This window comes from Lissotriton vulgaris, chromosome 3_1 (genome assembly GCF_964263255.1).
Source record: "Lissotriton vulgaris chromosome 3_1, aLisVul1.2, whole genome shotgun sequence".
Lineage (NCBI taxonomy): Eukaryota > Metazoa > Chordata > Amphibia > Caudata > Salamandridae > Lissotriton > Lissotriton vulgaris.
In genome coordinates this window covers 1,971,005,950-1,971,031,531 of record NC_141689.1, presented here as the reverse complement: position 1 = coordinate 1,971,031,531, position 25,582 = coordinate 1,971,005,950, and the positions used below count along the sequence as shown (strand labels likewise).

General features: G+C 40.6%; 1 protein-coding gene across 1 annotated transcript in view; it reads left to right on the top strand.

Annotated features, from left to right (window-relative positions):
• Window positions 1-479: 479 nt before the first annotated feature.
• GPM6A (glycoprotein M6A) overlaps window positions 480-25,582 on the top strand; it is a 595,184-nt gene continuing 570,081 nt past the window's right edge. Inside the window, exon 1 of the mRNA XM_086962450.1 lies at window positions 480-664. Coding sequence (XP_086818576.1) covers window positions 628-664 — 37 coding nt within the window. The 5' untranslated portion in view covers window positions 480-627. The remainder of the gene's footprint in view (window positions 665-25,582) is intronic.

Here is a 25,582-nt window from a genome sequence, read left to right as displayed (position 1 = left end):
TATTATATCACTGCTTTGACATAACATTCAAATTAAGGATGCCGAATGGCTGGAGATAAAAGTCTTCTGCAAAAAAACATCACCGAGTGAGAAACAACTACTGCAGCATAAAGAACTCAGAGGCATCTGGGTTTTCCCACTGTGACAGGAAAAGAGGGGGGAATTGTGGGGTGGTGGTCTGCCTCGCGCTAAAAGGACACCCCTCCGTCTGCTAGCAGTGCAGCAATATTCCAATTTAAATCCCATGGTTCAGCACAAACCTCAATTTATGTTTTTCGTTTTATATGCACGCTAGAGCCCACAATACGTGAAGATTGTGAGAAAGGATTCTCCTCACAAAAAAAAAAAATCCACTGGCTGTTGTATTGAATACCTGCTTGCAGTGGAATACAGTGAGCAGCCCTGAAAGGAAAAATTGATAATGTTCATGGAAGAATATTTTGAATTAAATTGCACTTGACAGGCTGTCTCCCAGTAAACAACGGAAGTGAGGGAGTCTTAGCCGAGCTCCGAGGACTTGCCTAAGCCACTGCTGTTGGAGCTTCACCGAAAAAAAACAGTTTTGCAGCGTCTAATTGAGGCTTTCCAGCAGATTTGTGCAGCAGCTTCTACCGAAGAAAGGTGAACATGGAGGAAAATCTGGAAGAGGGGCAGACACAAAAAGGTAAGCCATAGTATGGTGTTTTTACAAGCGTGCATCCTTTTTTCTTATTAATTCACATATTGCTGCGTTGCCAGTCGCACCAGTATGTATATCAGCGGTAGGACATGTTTTAATCACCACTCCCCTTGTGCGTAGCTGTCTAGTATCCGGCATCCCTAATGCGATTGTATTAATATCGAAATGGTGCAGTCATTTATTAGGATGCATTTAACCTGTTAGCCTTTTGTGAACCTACCGTTATTGTATTCGGTGCTCGGGCGTCTCAGTCCTGGACGAAGGAAGCCCAGCGTGGCAAACGAACCATTTATGCTAAAGTTGAAGGTTGTTTTCAAAAAGGCAACCTTACATGTAATAATTAGTTGGACGCGGCGTGTTTTTTGTCGGCTACTATTCGCATTTTCTTCTGCGCGTCCATTGTTTTTATGCCTCGCATCAGCTGTCATTTTGTAAAGCCCTCGGTTCTCCTGTTGCGTATTGAGTGAACGGCACGCGCGTTCGCTTGTGCTTTCAAAAAGCAGGATAAACGTTTAACGGACACTGCTTGCTTTTGGGTTGCTTGTGTGGGGCTGCTGCACGTGCGGCCACCGGACCCGACTTCATCTGTTTATTCTAAAGTTACAGCACCGTCGTGATGCCATCGCCGTGCCAGCCAGGTAGCAGCATCCCTGGGCATTGCCATGGTTTCATGGCAATGCAGCATCGCCCATCAGTACCTGCGTGTCCTATGCTTGTCGCTGCTTTCACTGCAATATGAACATAGCTAGTACCATGCACTACAATTCGTGTAGCTCTGGTATCCAAACATCGTGTCAATTTTAAGGATCAATATCACTGCACCTTAACCTAAGTAACGAAAGAGATAGGATGTCAAATGCAGAAGCCTCATTTTTATTGATCCCTTGTCGTGCCTGTGCATTGGGCAGCCTTCGATCAGTTATTCATTTGCTGTCAGTGAAAGCCGCGCAGTCTCTTCGGGGCTGACCCAGTTTCACGCGGTGCAGCCCTTTGGTGATGTTTATTATGTAGGCGCGTGCTTCTGTTTCAGCGAGCACTAGCCTCAACAAAGAATAATGACGTATAGCAGATTATTCTTGTACACGCAGCATTGCGTAGCTGCTTCTATAGCTACCTACAGTCTGCCGACTTAAGTTTAAACCAACGTTTAATGAAGATTTGCCAAATCACTTATACATTGTTCAAGTTGTCACATATGGATTTTCGGGTCCAATAAATATCTAGTCTAAAGCACATCTACTTCCACAAATTAACTAAACTATCAAATGAAACTAATAAACGTCCTTCTACACAAACAACCAGATTCAAGCTGAAATCGGAATTGACCGCAATGACATGTCTGCCTTAGCAGTGTGGTAGAAGCCCACAACCCTTATGTCTGCAACTGGTTGCCCTTTGAAATTGATCAATTGCAATATCAACAAGAGACTTCTTATGTCTCGACTACAGACAGCTTTAGCTGGCGTGTGGCAGACATAATATTTCCAATATTCCGCTCCTTGCTCATGATTGGATGGCTTTTTTGTCCATCTCATTTATTTTCTCCTTGGTGAATGGCTTTTCTCTAATTGTTCCACCATGGAGCAATACAGTCTCACAGTATTTTAATTGGACGAGTAGTGTCCTTCCACTGCTGATTTGATGGGGACTCTTTTTTTTCCTTCTGTATTCAGCACTACATGGGAATGCTTGTGTTTCTTTGGAGTCTCTCCCTACTTTTTAACTCTTCCTCCCATACATTCTTTTTACTGCTCTCCCTGATGCTCTCATCCCGCTCCCTATGTTAAATGTATGTATTACTGTTTATTATATGTTTTACGAACACCCAGGAGCTGCAATGTAATGCTAAGCCACTTGCTTCTATTTTTGCACTAGTGCTCTCGAAGCTCCTATATACTTTCAGTTCGACTCCACAGCATGCTCCCAGTGGTAAAATATTCTATTATTTATTTAATTTAAGAGGTGACGTAGCAGCTGGAAAATGCTGGTAGTCTGTTCGCTTCCATTTTTTTGGGCTGGCAAACACTTTCGTTTTCTTTTTTAAATGTATACTTTACTATCTTAACCTGACCATCTGCCACGCTAGAAAGGTAAAGTTAAAAAATAACGAAATTCCTGTAGTGTATCACAATTAATGCACACACATGGTTCATACCAGTGCTGGCACAATGCATGCGAAGTGTGGGCAGCAGCCCACGGCCTCACGCCCAGCCTACCAGCATGGGGCCCACACAAGTGCAACATAACCACAGGTGTTCCTGCCGATCCGATTGAATGACAGGTGTCTCGTAACAATTGGGCCCATGGGATGGGGCCAACCTCCCTGGGCCTCTCAGGGATGCGGTTTGCAAGCCTAGGGGAGGGGGGACACATCCTCTTGTCCCAGTTGCAATGAAACACATTTTGCAGGTTTGACTTGCAATTAGGCCTCCTTCCCAGCTGCCCATTCAGAGACACTGCAGGACGCCCATTGTCCAGCACTTTAGTGCCCCTACAGTTTTACCTCTCAGTCCAGAAGCAATTCTCAAACCTTCAGCCCCATATCAGCTGTAAAAGAGATGTTTGTGGGAGGCAGACAGGAGATGCTGCAGCCCAGGAGACATCTCCACAAAGCAGCGTCTGGAGCCCTGAAGGTGTCACTTATGTAAATTAGAGGGGCCTCCCACATTCCCCTTCTCCCAGGGTCTCTAAAATCCTACAACCAACCCTGGTTCATACGTGCAAATACATAATGTCAGCTGCTTAGTGACACCTGTGTACACATCCCAGCCACCTTGGGCTGGTATTTCATTAATTAAAAAAACAAAACATGCAAGACTCCTTCCATGCATGTGCATGCTTCTTAATGCATGTGTTCACATGCAAAAGGCAAGAAAAAAGCAATGGAAAGACGAATAGTTCAGTCTTTTAGAGCACAGACCTATTGAAAGAGATTCTATTTTACTCAATTGTTTGTCAAAATGTTTTGAACTTCACATACTTATAAAACTTTATTTCCCATTTGCACATATGCAGCTAAAGCAGCATGCGGCTGACTAAGGCAAATAAAAGCTGAATGCAAGTAGACTAAGGTGCCAGCGCTAGGTGGTGCTAAAATGAAACACAACTGTGTTGCTGTTAGTGGTTAGGTAAAATTCCTCAAGCACAGTGTTATTTTGTTTGAAGTGTTCTTCTTCTACTGGATCTAACTTGTTTCTCAAACAATTACTTAAATGCTTGATTCTGGTCCAGGAAAGACATGGCTTGGCAGTTCAGGCTGGACTGTTCCCATGAGGCACAGGGTCAAGGCTGATTTGCATATGGCCATGTCTGAACTGGGGTGGTGTGGAGTGCAAAAAACGATGGATTTAGGCCCAGATCTCTGAACCGGGGTGAATGTATGACATTGTTCTGCATTCTGTCCATCAACTGTTGTTTTGCATTTTGTCACACAAGTGGGATGGGTATGCTCAGACGTGAGTCCCATGCTCTCCACACCACTGGAGTCAAGCTATCATGGCTGAAGACTGCTGATAGCCAGAAACCGGTCCTAGGATGCTTGATTCCGGTCCAGGAAAGACATGGCTTGGCAGTTCGGGCTGGACTGTTCCCATGAGGCACAGGGTCAAGGCTGATTTGTATATGGCCATGTCTGAACTGGGGTGGTGTGGAGTGCAAAAAAACGATTGATTTAGGCCCAGATCTCTATACTGGGGTGAATGTATGACATTGTTCTGCATTCTGTCCATCAACTGTTGTTTTGCATTTTCACATGCGAAAGGCAAGAAAAAAGCAATGGAAAGACGAATAGTTCAATCTTTTAGAGCACAGACCTATTGAAAGAGATTCTATTTTACTCAATTGTTTGTCAACATTTTTTGATTTTCACATGCTTATAAAACTTTATTTTTCATTTGCACATGTGCAGCTAAACCAGCCTGCGGCTGCCTAAGGCAAATAAATACTGAATGCAAGTAGAGTAAGGCGCCAGCACTAGGTGGTGCTAAAATGAAACACAACTGTGTTGCTGTTAGTGGTTAGGGAAAATTTCTCAAGCAAAGTGTTTTTTTGTTTGAAGTGTTCATCTTCTACTGAATCTAACTTGTTTCTCAAACAAGTACTTAATTTTTATACAGCATGTTGAGCTGTATGTGTTGCTATTTCCAAGAACTCTAAATAACAGAACTTACTGTAAGTCAGTTTCATTTAAGGGTACTGAGATTATTAGCCACACAAAGATGAAAAGCTGAGTTGACTGCATCTGGATTCAAACTAGTGCCATGCGTCTCACACCAAATTTCAGCATAAAGGGGCTAACTCACCGTGTCACCTTGCTGACTTATAGTGAAGAATGTATATCCACAGAAAATATAATTAACCTATAACACAATAAGCGCTCTGGGGGCCCTGGACTCACTGACTTTTTGCTGTCGTGATGGAATGGAGACAGACTACACCTCCCAGCACCCTCTGCTTGGCCTGGGGGCCTTCAAAGTCATCCACTGGTGTCGGAGCACCATAAATAGCTGAGAGGTGTCCCGCAGCGTGGCGGTGGCACCCAGGCTTGGCCGGGAAAAGACCAGGCCTAAAGCGGGCCGTCTTCACCCGTCATCGCCTGTAGGAGGCTGGGCTGGGGCCCCCCTCTTTTCATGAGAAACCAGCAGGCCACACTAAGTGGGTGAGTCCCAATATAACAGCTTATCATTTCGTACCTCGCCTCCAAGATTGTTAGATATTTTAGCTGTTTTACTGAGTTTGATTTCAGACTATTGGGCTTGGAGCAGTGAAAGTACTAAAATGGGGAAGAGTACTGTTCCAGGATCCAAAGATACTAAATTCACAAATAGCACTACTTTGGACTCTTTTTTGGCCCGGGCAGTTGGAGTCATCACCGCTGAGATTGACTTGGCTGAACTGAACGCAGGTAATCACTCACTGTAGGGGGGCTGGTATTATGCTGGGGGCCACATCAACACATGATCTACATACTGCCTCTCAAGCCCAGCCAGGTGAGGAGCTAATCAAAGCCTCTCTAGGTTTCTCTCTGTAGTGGAATGCCCCCAGGACAGAGTTGCATTTGGAATTTCCAACATTAGTATTTGCTCACCCTTTCCTAAATGGAAACGAAAAGCAAAACGAGTTGTAACAGCCAAGGGCCACAAAGGTCCCTCTTATCCATAAATGAATCAGGATAGCACTGCTAACCTAGCGCTGACGCGCACTGTAAATATGGATTGACAATAGGGCTTGACAAAATTATAGACATCATTTTGCAAAGTATTGCCCCCCGATTGAAATACTTTCTGCACCGGAGGCAGCTGTTATAGAGTTGCCGAAAGGGGTCTAGCCTATTAAGGAATCTATTAACTCTCCTCATCCTATGGGACCTAAGGTTTCTGGTTTGAATGCTCAAATTGGTAGAGAGACTTTGTCTCAACGCCCAGTCCCCGAAGCCCCGGATATTTGTGTTACCAAGCGACCCCATCTGCTCTCCCAAACTCTGGTGCCTACGGTATTACCGCCCCCCAAGGAATATGAAGGGTGGGTGTAATGAGTTCTACTGGAGGCTTACATCGAATGGGAGAAGGGGGCGAGGGGCGGTGCAACTAGAAGTAGGGTCTCTCTGTCTAAGTCTACCTTCTGAATGCTGTCCTTACGTAGAAATTTTGACAGGTGTTCGTGCATTAATGGAAATACTATAGAATCTGCCGTTCAACTAAAAACAAAGTATGCCATTGGCTAGCTGATAGTGCACATTTTAACTGCAAGGACTATTATGATATTTTATTTGTTAGTAGGGTTGCGCTGATCGGACCCATGTCCAAAACCTTAGAGGGGGATTGTGTTGTAGGTCTCCTATTTTGGCTAAGCGATTAATTCAACGCTCCAATTCATTGCCTATAATGGAAATAGGTATTAATATTCTCCTGCTTGTTTTTTTTTACCGATGCCTACAGCCTAATCTTTCAATGAGGGGCAGCATAATACATTACCCTCCCAGACAACAGTCTATCACTACTGCTAATATATTTCTCCCCTTGCCTGACTTAGACCAAAATGACTCATTCCAGGGCATTCCCCCCTGCGGTCCCAACTATAGGCCTCTTAGCTCGGCTGAGCATAGTATTAGTAAATTGCCCATTGAGGGTACACCCGTTTGCGGGTTTGGAACTTTCATTTAAAGTCCTTAGCTGGAATATTGCTGGCATAAGGGACAAGATTGTGGAATGGCTTAATTTTGTCATTGAATTTGACATTATTATGCCCCAGGAAACTTGGGCCCAAGAGCCGGTTGGCTGGGATGGCTATCAAAGCTTTATCTTGGTAGCAACCCTGTCCCCTGGGCATAGATCGCGAGGTGAGCTAACCACCACTGGTTCGTCTTTCCAAGGAATTAAGGGTCTTTCCAGTTTCCATGAGTCGCAGTGGGATACGGATCTTATGGGCGATTGCCTCTAAAGATTTCCATTTTTTCTTGGTAAATTTTAATAACTCGATCAGCGATCCTGGGTGTCAGATTGAGGCTTTTTTTGAAGTAGTAACTTTTCTAGAGGCTAGATCATAGACCTATTTCAAATCTTTTAACATAATAGGAGGGGATTTTAATGCTAAATTAGGAGGTAATACAAATGATTGTCACCCCTTTGTGGCTGAAGATTCTCTGATCTGTGATTTAGGCTCTGATCAGTGGGGACTTTAGCTACTGAATGCACTTTGTCAGAATGGTTTAAGAAATGTTATCTCTAGGGGGCTCCGACCATCCAGGGAATTACCCACTTTTGTGGGACGTGAGAAAGGGACTATTATTGACTATGTTTTCACATCAAAGCCGCTTGACAACTATGTAGCTCCAGGGCTGGTACACAAAACCTGTTTTAGTGACCATAATCCAATAGAAATTAGGCCAGAAGTAAATAACACTTTAGGGGCAAACCCTTATCAAGGTCTGATTGGTTTAATTGTGAAAGATAGGGGACTTAGGGCGAAGTGGCACAATCTCCCAATCCCAACCCTGTCTAAGTATGTAATTGGTTTAAACTTAGGTTTTATTATGGAGCCCCTATTAGCTCTTGAAACATCAACTGACACCCTTTTGGAAGCTTTTGACAAGTTAAATAGCTCTACTAATAACATTGTGAGGGAAATGTCAAGCAAACATAGGGGGTCAAAATTGAGCTGGTTTGATAAAGCATGCAGGCAGGCCAGCAAGAATCTGCACGAGGCTCTGAATTTCAAACCTCGCAGCCAGGATACCATCAAGGAAGCAAGAAAGGCATATAAATTAGCTATCAGTAAGTGGAAAGTTGAGCTCCAGGAGGCCTCTTAGGAACGTATGGTGTTGACTTGTTCCACTCGGGACTCTAGGGGATTTTGGGCAGTAGTCAAGGGAAGGCAACCCACTGTGGCTGTTCCTGTTGACACTGTTTTTTCCATCTCCACAACTCACTAGATGACTCACTATCATAGGATCTATGCTCTGAATACTGTTGTGCCCATGGCTAAGGATAAAGATGGTGGCTTGTACCCACTCGAGATCAAGTTTGATTCCGAGGATGTTTATGCAGCAATTTATTATCAGCCGCCCCGCCAACAAAGCCAGATGGGATACCTATAGATCTATAAATGCAGAACCTCATCTCGGAGCCTCTGTTTTGACTAATGAATTTGCTGCTGTGGCCCAGATAGATTTACCCCCATCTTGGAAATCTGCTACCATAGTATCAGTCTTTAAAAAGGGCAATAGGCATGATCCCACCTGTTATAGACCAATCTTTTTGTTAAACTGTTGTGAAGGTGGTAGGTTGTATAGTCCTAAAGCATGTAGAAGCCTGGGCCCAAGCCACCTATGTATTTGGCATGTCCAATATTGATTCAGAGAAGGGATGGGCATGCTGGAACAATGTATGAACTTCAACCTCTTGATATGTAAATATGTAGTGGCATTAAAGGGGTCCATTTGTCTTGCAATCATGGACCTCAGTAGTGACTTGGAGTGGGTAAACAGGTCAAAGTTTTGGGACATCCTGGATTTACTAGGACTACTTTCCACCTGGTTAATTTTATTAGGGCCCTACATATGGACATCAATACGTGTGTCAGATATGGAATGGAGGGGAGTGTAACAAAGTATTTAGTCTCCTTCTGGGGCAAGGCAGGGTTGTGTGGTGGCACCAATTTTATTTTTGTTATATATAAATAGTTTGAATACCTGTTTGATAGACAAAGGGGTTGACCTGCCCAAGATAAAGTCAGTTAGTTTCCTCTCCTTCCTCTATGCTGATTACGCAGTATTGATGGCTAGAAAGGCTTATAGGCTAAAGCTGACCTCTTTGTTGATTTTATGAATGACCTGGACGTAGACACAAACATATCCAATACTCACTATATCGTTTGTGGGAGGAAGACTCCAAAAACTAGACCTATTTATATCAAGTGGCTAACAATTACTAGAGTCCCTTCTTTTCCATATCTGGGAGTGTCTTTGGACTATCAGAACAATTGGCTTACCTGCATATCTAACTGATGCTCTAAATTTAGTCAAGCTTGTAGCGCTGTTTTAAGATTTTTCTTCTTGATAGTCAATAAACCAATTCTGCCCCTACTGCAAATTCATAGACTTAAATACCTCCTAGTGTTGACTTACGGTGTGGCAATTCGGAGGTACAGTAACTGCAAGGCAATTCAGCAGGAAGAGGACTGATTTTGTCTGAAATATTTGGGCTTGGGCACAAATAGTGTTTCCTTTTTAGTTCATAAAGAATTCAGATTGGAGTATGTGTAGGATCAAGTTAAATTGACTTCATTGTTACTTTGGATCTCAGTTTGGTATGATGAGAGATTGAGGATTGTTCCGGGTGTATGTATGGCCACAACTTAACGTGGTTAAATTATATAAAAGCTGTTGCCCCCTTCCTAGATTATATGGAACTTTTTAATAGGCCACAGTTTCTTAAAAAAGGAGATTAGAGCCTGCTTGAGGAACATTGAAATCACATGAAGGGGGGAGAGCAAAGCCAGGGCGCTGGAGAAACAAACCTATAGATTCTTTTTGCCGTTGAGATCCGTAGCAGGTACCGAACCATACCTAACAGCTGTTAGACAACCTTGGGACAGATCATTGGTTACAAAATTTTGCTGGGGTTCTATCCATACAATGATCTTTTCCCCCCAGGGTCAGTATGATCCCTATGCACTATTAACTTGTCATTGCTACTCTCATATCTTGACACATCTGATTTTATTTTATAAATGTTATGAATTTTTAGTTAAAACATATTTAATACCACTTTTAAAATCTAGGGTTTCCTACAATTTCGACCTGCCTTTTTATATTTACAGCTATTTCCTGATCATGTAGTGATACTGGTGGTTACAGACTATTTAAAAGGAGTCTCATGGTGGAATAAAATTATGTGTGCCTAACTTACAATAATTTGACATACAGGTTGGCTTCCTTTCCCCCAAGTTGTACCTAATGTTTATAGAATGTGCAATCTGAGCGTATTGTGGTGGAATTATTTTTTTAATGTTTTTAATTGTATTTATGTGGATCTTATGTTTTTATCTTTTATGATTATGATACATAATCGAATTAAGATTTACTTACTACTAATAAGCGCTCTAATGAGAACCAGAATTATTTAGATTGCTATAAAATATCAAACTTTCTCTGAACAGGTCATGGTTTAATATGTCTTTGGTGGTGTACTTGATGATGGCAATTGTGATGTGACAAGTGAGCTCACATGTGATGTTATGAACTATGTCATAGGGATAGATTACGAGTGGGTTGGTAAATTCAAACCCATGCGTAAACCCCTGTTTATGCACAGGTTGGTATTATGAGTTGTTAGGTATTTAACACAACAAATACTCATTAGATGTGTTAAATATTCCAACCATTGTTAACTTTCGTCAGCCCAAACCTTTGCCATATCATGTAGATTCTGATGGGTTAAGCACCAAAATCTGCGTGTTATTCTTCATAAACCTGAAATTGGTGTTATTTATAGCACCCAATAAATAATGAAACCCATGGTATCGTTATTTCTCAGGTGCGTTAAACCTCACCTAAACTTGAAATCAGGCATTTTTATGGAAGTGTAGCTGCCTTAAATGGGAGTAGTCAGAAGCAGAAGTGTCAGAAATTGGGTTATCACTTTGGCAGGTGATGAACCCTTCCTACTTCATAAATACAACCAGTTTATGTCAAAACACAATTCTGAGAGAATCTGTGCTCAAAGTCTGGTAGCTATGGCACAATCAACAGTCAATGCCCAGTAAAGCATTCACTAAATTGTATTTATTTATTTAACAATTTATAAAGCACGCAAATTCCCTTGGGTATCTTGGAGCTAAATTCAATCAGTAAAGACAATTTAAAATGAAAGACATAACATAATATAATCCCCAATTCAATCTAGGAAACAAGAGAACAATGTAAAGACCAAAAAACACTAGGAACCCTAAAAATTGGATAAGTGAAACTGGAGATGTGGAGTTTAAATGTTTAAGGCCAAAAGCACCTTGAAAAAGTAAAGATCAAGTGAAAATGAACAGTCTATGATTGACTGGAATCTAGGCCTGATTTCAGCTTGACAGCGATGAATCAGAGGTTGGCTACACCAAGTGGGTCATCCCAGTCAATGTTTTTACCTTTTAACTTAGTCTCTGAAGTGGAAGTCAAAATCTTGCAGCGGAGCTAAGTACAAAACCTTGCCTTGCAAGGGTCTATTGAAGTCAGATACATTTTTCTCTGACTGAATGGATAGGTGTCAAAAGCTCTAAGTGATACTGATCTGAATTTTGTGGCAGTTGAAGTTGCTTTGCAATCAGATGTATTTTCTACCTCACAACAGTCCATGATTTTACCTTCAGAATTGGTCACTTTAATAGAAGTTAAAGTCATCCAGAGAGGCAAGACTATGAGCCATAGCTGGACAAGGCTCCACGTGGTCAGAAAACATTAGTGAGGTTCCTTTGAACCTGTTTTCAGTACGACAAAAAGTTGCAAGTCAGATGAACCACATTTAAGGATGTGATTACAATGGCGATCCACACGCCATCCAACTTGATTTACCCCGCCTCATTATCATGGCGGGGTGTTTAACAGCGGACGGAAAGTCCGTCCACCGCTTTTCCTCAGGTTGGAAATCTTTATAATTGCGGCCAGAGGAGGTGGGGGACAATATGGTGGCAGTGCCTGGAAGGCACCACCATCCATATTATGATGCCTAGTTTGAAAGGCATTCCATGGCGGCGATGCCACCATCGAAAGGCTGGCTGGGATGTGCTTTGGCAGCCCATTGCAGGCCCCTTGGGTGTTGGGGGGCTGCACTTGGGGGTACCTATGGTACCCCCTTCGTTGCCATGCACCAGGTGGCAGGCACCACGCGGTGCCTGCCACGTTGTGCATGGCATTGCACAACATGCCTCTTTGGCATTGCGTAACTTACAAAAGGTGCCCGCAAGGGGTTTTGTTTGAAGGTATTTCTCACAGATGGCAGACAATTAGTTTTGTGTCTTAGTTAGCCTGTTCCAACCCAATTGGTATCTGAGAAATTAATCTGTAGTCTAACTTTATAGACTCAAATGACATAAGAAGAAATCAACACAGGAACATTTTTCATATAAAACATATTTCTTTTATATATGTTTTGAGCAAAAGCTGATAGGGTACATGTTAACAATGAAAATTAATCATCATATTTTCAAAGGAACAAGAAAATATCTACTTATTCCTACAATTCATTTGAGAAAAAAAGTCCAAACCAGTGTAAATGAAAAACAAATGACTCCTATTTTTCCTAAAATAAAGATCACTTGTTTAATTAAGAACGGGTGAGGTAAAGGACTTTCTTGTCGACGTTTCGGTCTTTAGTGGTGCAACTCTTTCAGACCATCTTCAGGACAAACAAATTTTATTTGTAGCTGTGACCCCCTAAAAAGACATAATAGACTATTATCTATATGTCCCAGTAATTTTTAATTTCTTAAAACATTTCATAGAACCCGTGTGCATAAAAACAACCAACATATCTTTTATTGGTCAAATGTTTGCTGAACCTCATTTTCACAAAATGTCAGGGTATTGATCCTCTGTTACTAGAAACGAACCTGAACACTAAATGCCCTATTTCAATTAATTTTCTAGAGAAAAAGACAAAGTTATTTAGCTTACTTTCTTAGACTGATCCTTAGTTCTAACTTCAGGATAGATGACGTTGTTAGAGACTTGTGGCTACGATATTGATGTTCTACAGTAAAATAGCCAACTGTCAGATGATTGTGATCACTCAATAAAGGCATTCATTGCCATTGTTCATTACGACAATTACCTGAATATTCAGTGTTTCAGGAGCCGATGAGCAACTATTTATCAAGAGCTGTCGTCTTTCGTAGTTCAATGTGGTTATTGACCTGCGTGATTATGGCCAATCTGTAAAAATTTGAATTGTTATTGTCATAAGGTCTGTATATTAAATTAATTACATTGAGATTCTTTAAGTTCGCTTTTGAACATTTCTAAATACTGCAGTCTCTATTGCTACGTCAACTACTATGTGCCGACCTCAGACTGTTAATCAAATTTAAACTTTATCGCCAACACCTTGCATCAGGCATACCCAACGATGCTTTCCCCGTAACCATCACATTTGAAAAAATTACATTTCTTGTGCTTTTGGTTAACTACAAGCAATAAAACATTTGAATCATTTATTGCCTGTTTGGCCGTATTTAAATCTCAGCAGTAGTTTATGTTTTCTATTCGATCTTACTGTGCTTTTGGTCAACTATAAGTGATAAAACATTGGAAAGATGTATTGCCTGTTTGGCCGTACTTAAATCTCAGTTGTAATTTATGTTTTCTATTTGATCTTACTAGGTCTGACTGAAACACAGATTGAGACAGTAACTTACTTTTTTTAGGAAAAGTAGTGCACGCATCTAAGTACAGACGCTCGCAGCTCGCTGGTGGAGACACTCTGTTCTAACCAAGTCACGTGAAATCAAGTATCAACGAGACCGGAAAAAACGTCCTTCATTTTATTGCCGCTACGTTCTTAATAAGGGCCTTATGATTTCTCTATTGTGTGTCGGCAATCTTGTAGTGTCTAAATGACTAAATAATTCTGAGTGAATAATAATTCAGAATTGTCTGAACTTTAATATCACGGCGATTCCTTGAAGAGAACTTACAATTAACTCTTCGATATTTCAACTATATGGAATCTGAGCATATATTATTTGTCAGTCAGGACTGATCGTTCCGTCATGTCAAACGAAGTTTTATTGACAAATGGAGTTTTGAATCATGTAACTTTATAAAAAGTAGCATTTCCGTAAACAAGTCTATGGCGCATGGTCTCTCTGAGCATGCTTTTAATAGCATAAGGTTAAGTTTTGAAAATGTAAAACATAACAAAACTGGTGTCCCTACAGGTTCATGTTGCTAAATGTAGCTAATAGAGTTAGCTTTTTTAAGCCAATATCGAACTCAAATGAATGATGACAAATCTAGCTTTGTCAGATACTGGTGACAATTGTTCGTTAAAACCTGCCTAAATACGCCATCTCTCGGCTGGCATAGAACAATGAAGAACTCTTTCTGTCACTTTACAACGCGCTCACAATCTACCCGCAAAGGGGAAGGTGTTCTTCAAACATTGATGAAATCTGCATAAGGCTTACAGTCTAACTTGTATCACATAACAGCTTGACAAAAATCAAAAGTTAACAATAGATGAAACAATGAAAAAACATATCTGTTTTATGAAACAGTATCAGAAATCAGCCACAAAATTTTAATCAAGTTTCATTTGAGAAAATAGTATGGTTATCAGGCCAATCAATGTTAGTCCAGTGCATGGTAATGTATCTAATCAATATTTATACTATACATGCCAATGTAAGCCACTCTGTAGCAGAATTCAAGCCAGATGTAATGCTATCTGCCTGATGAATCCAACGATTTTCTTTAAGTGTAAGTATCCTGTCAGCGTTTTTTTGTCTGATGGTGGGTTTAATCACCTCTACCACCCACCAGTTCATATCTTATTCAGTATGTGTGTGTTCTAGATAATGGTCTACCAACGGCGCATTTTCAATTTTGCAGCGTATCCTAGATTGATGGTGTAAGATACGCTGCTTGACCATCTGGGTCATTTTGCCTATATAAGACAAACCACACGGACATCTGATACAGTATACCACGTTGGTGGTCTTACAATTTGATAAATGTTTGATCACAATAGTTCTGCCATTCAACTCAAAGGATTTAATATTGTTTGTAGTAACACAGGCCACACAGCAATTGCATTTAAAGTGACCTTTAACTTGTACCAGTTGTTTCATGTTGTCAACTATGTTTTCCTCTTGTGAATCATAGGCATGTACAAGTTTGTCTCTTAAATTAGGTCCACGTTTAAAGGCAAACATTGGTTTCTCATTAAGTTCAGGTAAAACTTTAAGCAAAGGCCAATATTTGTTGACAATTTTCTTGATTTGATTAGTCATTGTAATAAATGTGGTTACACATACCAATGGCGTCTGACTCTTTTTAGTTTTTTTTTTTTGTAGAAGTGCCTCGCGATTGTTGTATCATGTTCTCTTTAGTGATTGCTTAAGGAGCCTATTTGGATATCCTCTTGAATGAAGTTTCTTTTTGAGGATCTTTGCTTCATGGAAATAATCAAGTAGTCTGGTGCAATTTCTCCGTAAACGGAGAAATTGCCCAAATGGCAATCCATCCCCCAAGGCCTGCGGGTGATGGCTATTGAATTTAAGCAAAGTATTTCTTGCTGTTGGTTTGGTGTATAAAGTTGTGAAAAGCATATTGTCATTGCCATGGTAATATCAAGAAAGTTCATTTCTTTGTTGTTGCTTTCCATTGTGATTCTTAGGTGGGGATTCCTGCTATTCAACCAAGCATGAAATTGTATTAGTAGCTCTCTGCTTCCTCTCCAAATTAAAAAGACATTGTCTATATATCTCAGCCAGCAAGATATGTTGGCTGAACAAGGATTTAGAAAATGATAAACGTGCTTTTCTTCAAAGTTAGTGACATAGATGCTAGCTATGTCTGGGGCGTAAACTTCCCCCATAGCAACTCCTTTGAGTTGCGGATAGAACGTTTTTTCGAAAAAAAAGTTTTCGCATAAGGAAATTCTGATGCAGTTTATTATGAATTCCGGTGGAATATTATGAGGTCTTGGGCGTGTGTTAAGAAGTTTGTCTATTATTAACAAAGCCTCATCTTGTGGAGTAAAGACTCTCTATATCCATCTATACTAGAATTTCACTTGTGGGATCAAAATGATGGTTTTCAAGCTTGTTAATTACTGCAGTTGTATCTATGATAAAAATTGGCGATTCAATTGCAAAAAGTCTTATAAAAAAATCAGAGTACTGTGCTAGAGGTTTCAGTATGGAATTGCATCCCGGATGGGATTCCTGTATGGAATTGCAGCGGGTTCTGCTCACAGCAGCACCTGCCGCAATGTCAAATATATGGAATAAGACCACCAGGGTGGTGGTCGCCCTCTAATTGGCGGTGCGGGACTGCCGCACCACTGGCGGCCGTTCCCAGCACCACTAGGAAGGCAGGCGGACTAAAGTCCGCCCGCCATCCTAATGAGACCCTTAGCAACTTATAGAAGGCTTCTAAATAATTAGGATCAGATTTACTAAGGTTTTCAATCGGGTTTGCATCACTGTTATGGCACAAACCGGTGCAAAATCCTTTTTGGCGTTGCCATGCTTCCACCCGTGGATTTTGACTCAATCCCAGATTTACTTAGGTGAGTAAACCTGGGAATGACCTACAAAGCTATGCCTCCCTCCCTATTTCTTTATTTCTCCTAATTATTTCCTCTTTCTATATGTGCTGCATTCTGCAGCACACGTAGGAAGAGGAAATTGTTTCTAAGTAAAAGTTTTGTGTAGAAAGGTATCCTTACCTGCACAAAAACAATCCTGTCCCTAACACAGGTCCCCTTGCAGCATGGTGCAAGATTACTTTCTTTGGCGCTGGGCAGCACCAAATTACTTCTGTTTCTCTTTTTCGCACAACGTGGCCTATCAACTTTACTTGCTGCCCAGCTTTACTTGTAATGTAAGTAAATCTGCCCCCTGGTTTCCTGCTGGATCTAGTCCTTTGAAGTCAGCTGAGTCCTCTTTGAGTCAAAAGTCCTTCCAGTTGCAGCCACCACAAACAAAGAGCAGTGGGGCGGGTGTAGGGATTGAGGGAGGGGGACACGCAGGGGTGTCAGAATATTTACCATAATTTGCCTCCTGCCTCCGGCATCATGCTATCCTCTTCTCTTCCTCCTACCAGCAGACACTGGGACTACCACATCACAGACTCCCATCCAATTCCGTACTGCTCTCCTGCTAGTAGAGCAGCACAGGGATAAGCCTGAGTGGGCTTAAAAGAAACTCTGCTTAGGCCAGGGAGTCTGTGGGGGTTTCTCCATCCCGGCTGTACACAGCAGCCGGGCTGGAGAAACCTAAGTGTACATGTGTGTTTTGGTCAGCCTGTGACGACCGGCCAAACACATATGCGCACTTAAAAGCAGGTCAAATAGCACTCCTCCTCCTGTGCCCCACCCGCCCCTCCCTGCACAAACTGGCTTCAAAAGAAATATTAAAAAAAATACAAGAGCATTGTTTTATTTTTCATTTGCTGGCTCTGAGTCAGGCAGTGGGGCGACGCTCCTCAGCCATTACAGAGTTGCCGCCCTGAGTCCTTCTGCTGTTTGTTTCACAGAAGCAGGCCAACCACTTGACCCTTGGATAGGGGGCCCAGGGAATGCGTGTCAGCCGCATCCAGTAATTCTTGGGTTCTTGAGTGAGTCCTCTCCTCCCAGCAGGAGTTATGAGTCAAGATTCTTCTTTCAGCAGAGAAAATCTGCCATCCAATCCTAACTATTTTCGCACAGTCTCTCCACTTTATTTTACAGCACTTCCTCTCTGTGTAAAAATACCCAGGAACCATACTTTGAATATGACAGACCCATCTGCCACGAGCTAGGCCCATCTTTGGCTCTTTAGACCATCCTTTATTTAAATGAGCTTTCCTCCAGCCTGACATGATCTAAACTCGTTCTCACCGCCCCACTATGAATTGAGCGTAGCTGCCTAGGAGGATGCAGAGAATGAATACGAGACGTCCTCCCTTGCATCTTCAAGTAAAAAGAGGTAGTGCTTTGGCTGCCCTTTGTTCTGCCAGCTGTTCCTGTTGAGTAGCAGAAAGCTAATCTCTTCTAAGTGGTCAGTAGTTAACACCACCCAGTAAATACTTGGCTCAGAGACAGGTCCATGTGTTCTGAGCCAGAGTTGTAAATCGTCATGGACAAGGATGTGTAATCCAGCTTTAGACATGTGAGTGGAAGAACTGGTGTTAATCCAGTTTCTGACCCAGGCTGGGTAAAGTACATTTTTATAAAGTTACATTTCCACAAGTGTTCAAAATCTGATTTTATTGGATCAGATTATAAAAATGGAATAGAAAGTAACTTTGAAGAATTTGCTAGCATTTTCCGAGGCAGAGCTATAGAAGGAATTTTTTTGATCCTACCTAGGGATACCTTATAGAAAATGTAATTGAATCTACACAGTGAAATAGCTTTTATGCTTTTAGTCACTGTAAGGGCACATCATTTAAATATAGAGTGCCACATGTTTATATATATTAGGCACCTTGCCTTTTTAGCTAATAATTCTCACTTTACATCTTATTTATTAATATATAACAATTGATTTTCCTACATAGCACATGCACTTTCCCTTTGGTATGTGTTACTTCAATGCCTCAAAATTAAAGTAGTTCTCTTGGCAGACATATATTTTGTATCATATATGTGGGTGTTTGTAGCTATACACTGCAAAACACAAATGACTTTTACCTACCATGCCATGCTGCATCATCTGCTTTGTCCTTACAGGAAAGTTAAACAGGCCAATTGTGTTAAACCAATTGTACAAATACCTTTTTAGGAGTGTAGCACTGATATTGAGGCACTGAATAGCAGTGCCACATGGCACTGTGTCCTAATGTCAGAAAGATTGGAGTCCAGAAACAAGTAAAAAATCTGGAGTGACAATACAGTAAAGGAATCTACTTCGAGTAGTATTTCACCTCTTTCATCATTCCATCTTGATTTTAAAAATAGACACAATGTCACTTCTTTTGAGAGTTTATATATGATTCTTAATTTTACTTTTCAACATGTTTTATTGAGATTTATTGTATGACATTTAAAGTGCACTTTACAAGCTTGCAAACATGTTTCAGATTTTCTAAATAACCATTTCTGTGAATGACTACCAGGGTGAAACGCCCACAGAACAACAGATCATCACAACCCTTCCACCTAGACTCTAAACACAATCCTACATCTATTCTGGACACCTATCCCATCAAGCCCCTCACATCACACACTCATAGCTGTAATAAATCTAATCTAACAAAGGATGTCTCATTTCTAATTGATAAGCTTTGATTCTTCCAACTGTGACGTTTTCTGAAATGTTGAGCACTGTTACTCTTGTGGGACACCTTTATAGACCAATGATAAGAAACCATCATTAGAAACTAGTACCCAATAAAGAAAGATTTGTCTGTGGGTGGTGTGCCTTACTGTTAGATCTGGCATCTTCGGCATTGTTTCTCCCTAACTTTTTGTCTTTAGGCCTCCTGGTTTTCTGGCTTTGGTATTTGGCTCAGTATACCACTGCAAACCAGTGATAAAGCGTTTGCGCTCTTTGCTTAAAACTAGGTAATATTATCTTATACACAATCGTCATATTTAATTTGCCTATAATCCCTAGTAAAGTGTCACTACCTGTGCCCAAAGCCTGTAAATTAAATGCTACTAGTAGGCCTGCAGCGCTGATTGTGCCACCTACTTAAGTAGCACCTGTCTCAGGCCTGCCATTGCAGTCCATGTGCTATTTTAATCTACCATTTTGACCTAGCCAAGTAAACATTTTGCCAGGCCCAAACCTTTCTTTTTACCACATATAAGTCACCTCCAATGTAGGCCCTGGACAACCCCGAGGGCAGGGTGCATGGTATTAAAAATGTTGGCCATGTACTTTTGAGGTTTATATGTGTTGGTAGTGAAAAACTCTTGAATTAAGGAGGAAACAAATCTCAGAGTGGGTGCCGATCAACTCCGGACATCGGAGAGGGGGAAACCAATTGTGCCGGAGTAGAGGTTATGTGGGCGAAGCCCGGGTGCTCGGAAGCCTTGAGTTCAATTAATGCAGCGGGGGTAAAGGCACGGACTCGCCACGTCTGTGTGCAGACGAGGTGAGTCCCTGCCTTTACCGCCACGTCTGTGTGCAGACGTGGCGAGTCCGTGCCTTTACCGCCGCTACATTCATTGAGTTCAAGGCTTCCGAACACCGGGGCATCTCCCAGGGAACCTCTACTCTGGCACAATTGGCTTCCCCCCCCCCTCCAATGTCCAGAGTTGATCGGCACCAACTCTGAGATTGGTTTCCTCAGCCAGGTTTCTTCTTCTAAGACGTCCGCCGCCTACGATCACGCTGAACCCCCTTGGACACTCTGGAACCAACCAGCACCATTTTCAATGACTACCCGGTCCAGAAGATGAGCCTGACCAAGAGGATCGAAACGTCGTCGACCGTTCAGCGCAATTGATGTCCCATTTCCCAGTGTGGCTCTGTTAAATAATCTGACAAACCTTCTAAGAAACCCACATTACAAATCATTGTTTTGAGCTACATTGTTCACTTGGGTGCGCGACTCCAAACAATAAAAAAAACCAATAAAGAAAATAATATAAATATATTAAAATAAAAATCTTTAAAAAAACAATATTTCAGTTTCAATATTTTAATTTAAAAAATTTCATTCATATTAAAAATATATAATGTAATTTAAAATATAAAATATGTAAAAATAAATAGTCAAGAAAATGTAGAAAATCAGTATCAAAAAAATAAATATAACTATTATTACATTTAAAATTGTCATTTAAAAAACCTTTGAAATTATATATATATATATATATATATATATATAGTACATTCCTGGACCAGAGAAAACTGGAATGAGGTATATACCAAATATGCATGTTCACAGAGTGACTTCGAGGACATTTCCATAGGTAATGGAGTATAAAAAGCAGTGCATGCCATGGGAATGGGTGAGGTTTGCCTTGAGAATGGTAAACTAGAAAAAATGTTTAATGACAGGCAGTAGTGGATTCAAATACCATATTGCAGGAACACTGGCCAAAGGTGCTCATGTAACTGCGGACATTGCTCAACATCGCACTCTAATGCGTCCTGTGGAAGGATAACCACTTGTCAGCTACACAACATACTTGCCATGCATACCAGTTTACGAGCAAGTTAAAATGCTCTGTTCTGTACAGTAGATACACTACTATACAGATCCCTCAATCATCTCTGATCATCCGATATGCCTAGGTAAGGGTTAAGTGCTGACGTTCTGGACAACCGCTAAACTGCTCTCTGGCAAATGGGCCCACTGCAGAACTTTTAGAGTTCTTGGCTCTTGAATCTGAAATGCCTTACTTCTAGAGCTTCATTGGAAATATAGTATCCTTTTGGAAAGTAAAAAAAAAATAGTTGTGATTTAGAAGACTCCTGCTCATTAAGTTCTTAGCCATCCCCTCTTTTTATTCTGTTTTATGCTCTATAGGTCTCTATATATCTTATCTTAGTGCCATGATGCCAAACCCGCTGCCATGCTTTACAACTATGTAAATAAAATAAGAATGTAACAAACTAGAGATCTGAATCTGTTTCCTTGAGTACAGATGATGGATGCCTGACAATATAAAGAGCTAGGTATAGGTAATGTATAAACATTTGGCAAAGCTTAAAAATTGGATCACAATATTTATTGTGAACTTGTACAATTGGGATATTTTAAAATAAAGTGATCAAGGTTGTACACAGTGGTTGCCATTACTTTTGATCACAGAAAAATATGAAAAACATCAATGAACAAATGAGGCAAAAACCATTTGCAAATGTGTAGAGAAGCATCTCCGTAACTGAGCTTTCAACCCCATAGATGTTTTGATGGATAATGTTTTACATCGGTGGAGGATTTTTGTTTAATTTATTAATGACTGTCAAGATGAGAAACACAAGGGTGAATAAATAGGACATTTCTGGATCAACATCTACATGAATCACCTATGTTGGTCTTTCATGAAAAAAAAATCATTAACCCTTTACATAGTGCAAATATCTATTCATCACTTTGATTCAAATACTTTATGAGGACAGTGTCAATGTTCTATGCTCCATTATCCCTTACCCAAACATATTTCATGACATGTATTTCATGAAGATTATGTTTGCCACCATGAAGTTGTTGCCTCAACGATACCTTATTATTCATAAGAAGCAACTCATGTGTTCAGACTATATCCATAATAACTCTTTCACGTTGCCACTAACATTTCTCCCCAATCATTAAATCAAGCCTTTACTATAATAATGAGAGATAGTAAGGAACCTGTGATCATTACAGTTTTTTAACCAACTTCTAATAAGTCTGACTTGATCATTCTTGTCTTAAGACCTTCACCAGAAACGGTATGCTACACAAACAAAATGGAAGAGATATCACCACAATCCCAGAGCCAAAAAGTGCTCAATAAATTACTTTACAGCACTGTCGGTATAGAGATAGGAATCTAAAGAACCTTGTTTTATCCCCCTCCCACACCTTTCTGAAACTTAAGGTAATTTAATTTTCCATTTCCTTTCTGGACTCATATCAAATTCTAGATGCCATAAAGCCTAAATAAAGTGTCAGTCATGTAAAAGCTATTTATGATTAGTCTGGTATACCTGGGCAATTTTGTGACTTGCTGACAATCTAAATTACCACGTTTGCTTATTTCTGACGATTTTCCTGCTGGCTTTAACAGATTCTTCACAACATCATATATTTTGTAAAGTTGTTAGGTAAGGAAATTTTACGATAGTTTACATGGAAATTTTAACTTCATACAAAGGAGTCTGTGCACTTTCCTAAGATTATGGGGTGCATTAATATTTGAGGGCCTATCCAGAAAAGCTACGTTTGCTCAGCCCCTTGTTCTATGAGCTTGCATTGTCTAACGTGCGCACATTTAACACAGAGGGGCAGATTTACAAGCTCCTTGTGCCGCTTTTACGCCGCCGTTGCGTCACTTTTGTGATGCAGCGGCGGCGCAAAAGATGCGCCATGGTGCGGGGTATTTACAACGTAAAGCATCTCCCAGATGCGTCACATTGTAAAGCCCTGTGCCAAAAGAGGCGTACCATCGCAGGGGGAGACGTTCCGGCTCAGGAACGCCTCCCAAAAGTGGCTGAGTGAAATCTACAAGATTTCACTCAGTCACTTTTGGGCCCATGCTGCGTCAAAACCCTGTGCCTGCTTGAAGCAGGCGTAAGGATTGACGCAGCATTGTGCACATAGGGCCCCCATGATCATTGCTGGAGCTGCGTCGCACTTGCGACGCAACTCCAGCAATGCGCCGCTTTTATCACACAGATGCGTGATGCATCTGTGCCGTTTTTGCCCCACTGCAAAGGATGGCAGAGGTAAAAACTTCAGACACCCATGGAGGGTCTATCATGCAGCAACTGCGTATAATACATGCATTGTACATGAAGCAATGAGAATACATTGTCTGGTTTAAGTTGATTATTTCATGTCAATGTTCATTACACATGTCATGTTGAAGTTTGACATCATATTTCATTGATGAATACAATTGATGAAAATAATTGATACATAGTACTTGAGTGATTTGTTTTGCTTTGCTATTGAGTACTGATTATTGTTTTATATTCATTTCTAGGTCCTTAGGGACATTAGTGCACAGTGCCCAGTGTGTTGCTACCGTGTTCGGCAGCATTTCTTTTTCTAATTTCAAATAGGCATTGTCTAGAGATATGTTTGTAAAATTTGCTGAGGTATAAAGTGACAATAAACTTTTCTAGTGACTGACCGATATAAAAACAGTTACATAAAATAAATAAATAAAGAAAATATTGAACTGAACAAGACAAGAATAAATAAGGACAACACTCAAGGAAACCAGATAAGGATAAATAAAAGAAGGGGACCACATCTAACCACAAAACAATCACACAAAATAAGAATGCTCTAATCGAAGGAGTGCTCAACAGCTCCTCATATAAATCAAATGTGTGCGTTGTAAGCTTTTAATGTTACGTGGCTTTCTCAATTGCTGCTTGGATTCTCAAATCTTGAACTACTTTAAGGATGTCAAAGGCTAAATAGAGAAGAGAAGAAGGTAAACATGTCAGGTAACATTTAGCAAGCATCATAGATAGAACCTGCAAACCTCAGAATTAATATTACATTTGGATCTTAAAATTTGCAAGTATCAACAAAGCTAAAACAGAGAAATATACACCTAATGAAGATCTGAAAGGTCCCTAACATCCCAAAACGTATATCACAATGGTCCCACCATTGAAATGCATGCAGCGACTTTAAAGCTATGGTATACAGGCCCCTTGTAGGCTTCTCTCTTTACGGATCAACTTCGATCAAGTTTCAAGTGCAGAAAAACACGTTTTGACAAAATATATAATTGTAGGTTAGTTACTGACTGCACGCTTTTTGTTGATTACAGCTACTGGATTTTTTTGTGACTTATTTTGCGATTTTAATGTTGTGGTGGTCATTACATCTGGGGGGGAAAATTTGTCCACATCTTTTATTTAAAATGTTATTTATTTTTGTAAGAAGAAAATATATATTTAACATGATTGTTGTAGGAAATTGGGTTACTGGTTGGGTTGGGGGCGGGGAACCCTACTCACCAGCAACCATAATTCTTGTCAGAATAAAACAGCAAACAAACCCCAAATCAACCAGTGCTTTATTCTCTGGTAGCTTAGTAAAAAAGCAGTCAGGCAACAGGAATGGTTAAGTAAGCATCCTTTAGGTCTAGTTTGACTAGCCAGCCTCTCTCTGGGGGTAAATCCCTCAAGAGATGAATGCCCTCCATGTGAGGACCTCATTAGAAGTTGAGGTGCTAAGACCCCCCCTAAATTAATGAGGTGCTTGGACCTCCTATATTGCTCTTATCAATGTTTTTACTTTTCTTAAGTCTTTTACCCCTTAATTCAGTGATCTTGTCAGAGTAGAGGTTTGGAATTTCTGAGATTGTGTCCTCATGAGGGAGTGACCTTTTAGAGGACATGATCTGACTTAAAGTCTCAAACATGCAGGACCCCAATTCCTTATGAAGGATTTTTTGCAGGGCTTCGTTGTCTATGTTAGGAGTAGGAGCAGACACCTTGTCTGAGTCAGAGTCAGAAATGGTATATAGGAAATGTTAACTTGTAAAAAGTGGTAAAGCCATTTAATAATAGTGACAAGGTTTATTAATGAAGGAATGTCAAGAGAATTATTCCTCTCTTATTATAATTAATTTTGTTATAGAATGTTGAAAAGGCCAGTTAAATTAGGATTTCCTGCTAAAACCCCTTTTTTTATGAATACGTTTGTAAAACAATAACAACTGGTGGATGAAATCCGAAATAATAAAAGGTAGCGATGCAGAGCCGCATTAGAATGCACCGCCTGAATCGGTGGGAAGAGGTGAAAAACGTGAGTTAAACGAAGACATTAGGTAAGCTCATTATGGCATGAGGACGTACAACAAGGATGAAATTGAAGAATATTCCTTTACACAAAAAACAAAATATTAAGGTTCGATTAAAAATCTAAACATCTTTCAATATATTGAAACATTACAAATAGTACATACGCTGAAAGAAAAGGCAGGTTAATCTGGTCAGTCACGCAAGGATGGGACTAGGGAAAGGGTATAGGGAGATCTCCGTAAATTGGAGATCAGTATAGAGGCAGTAGGAAGGGGGGTT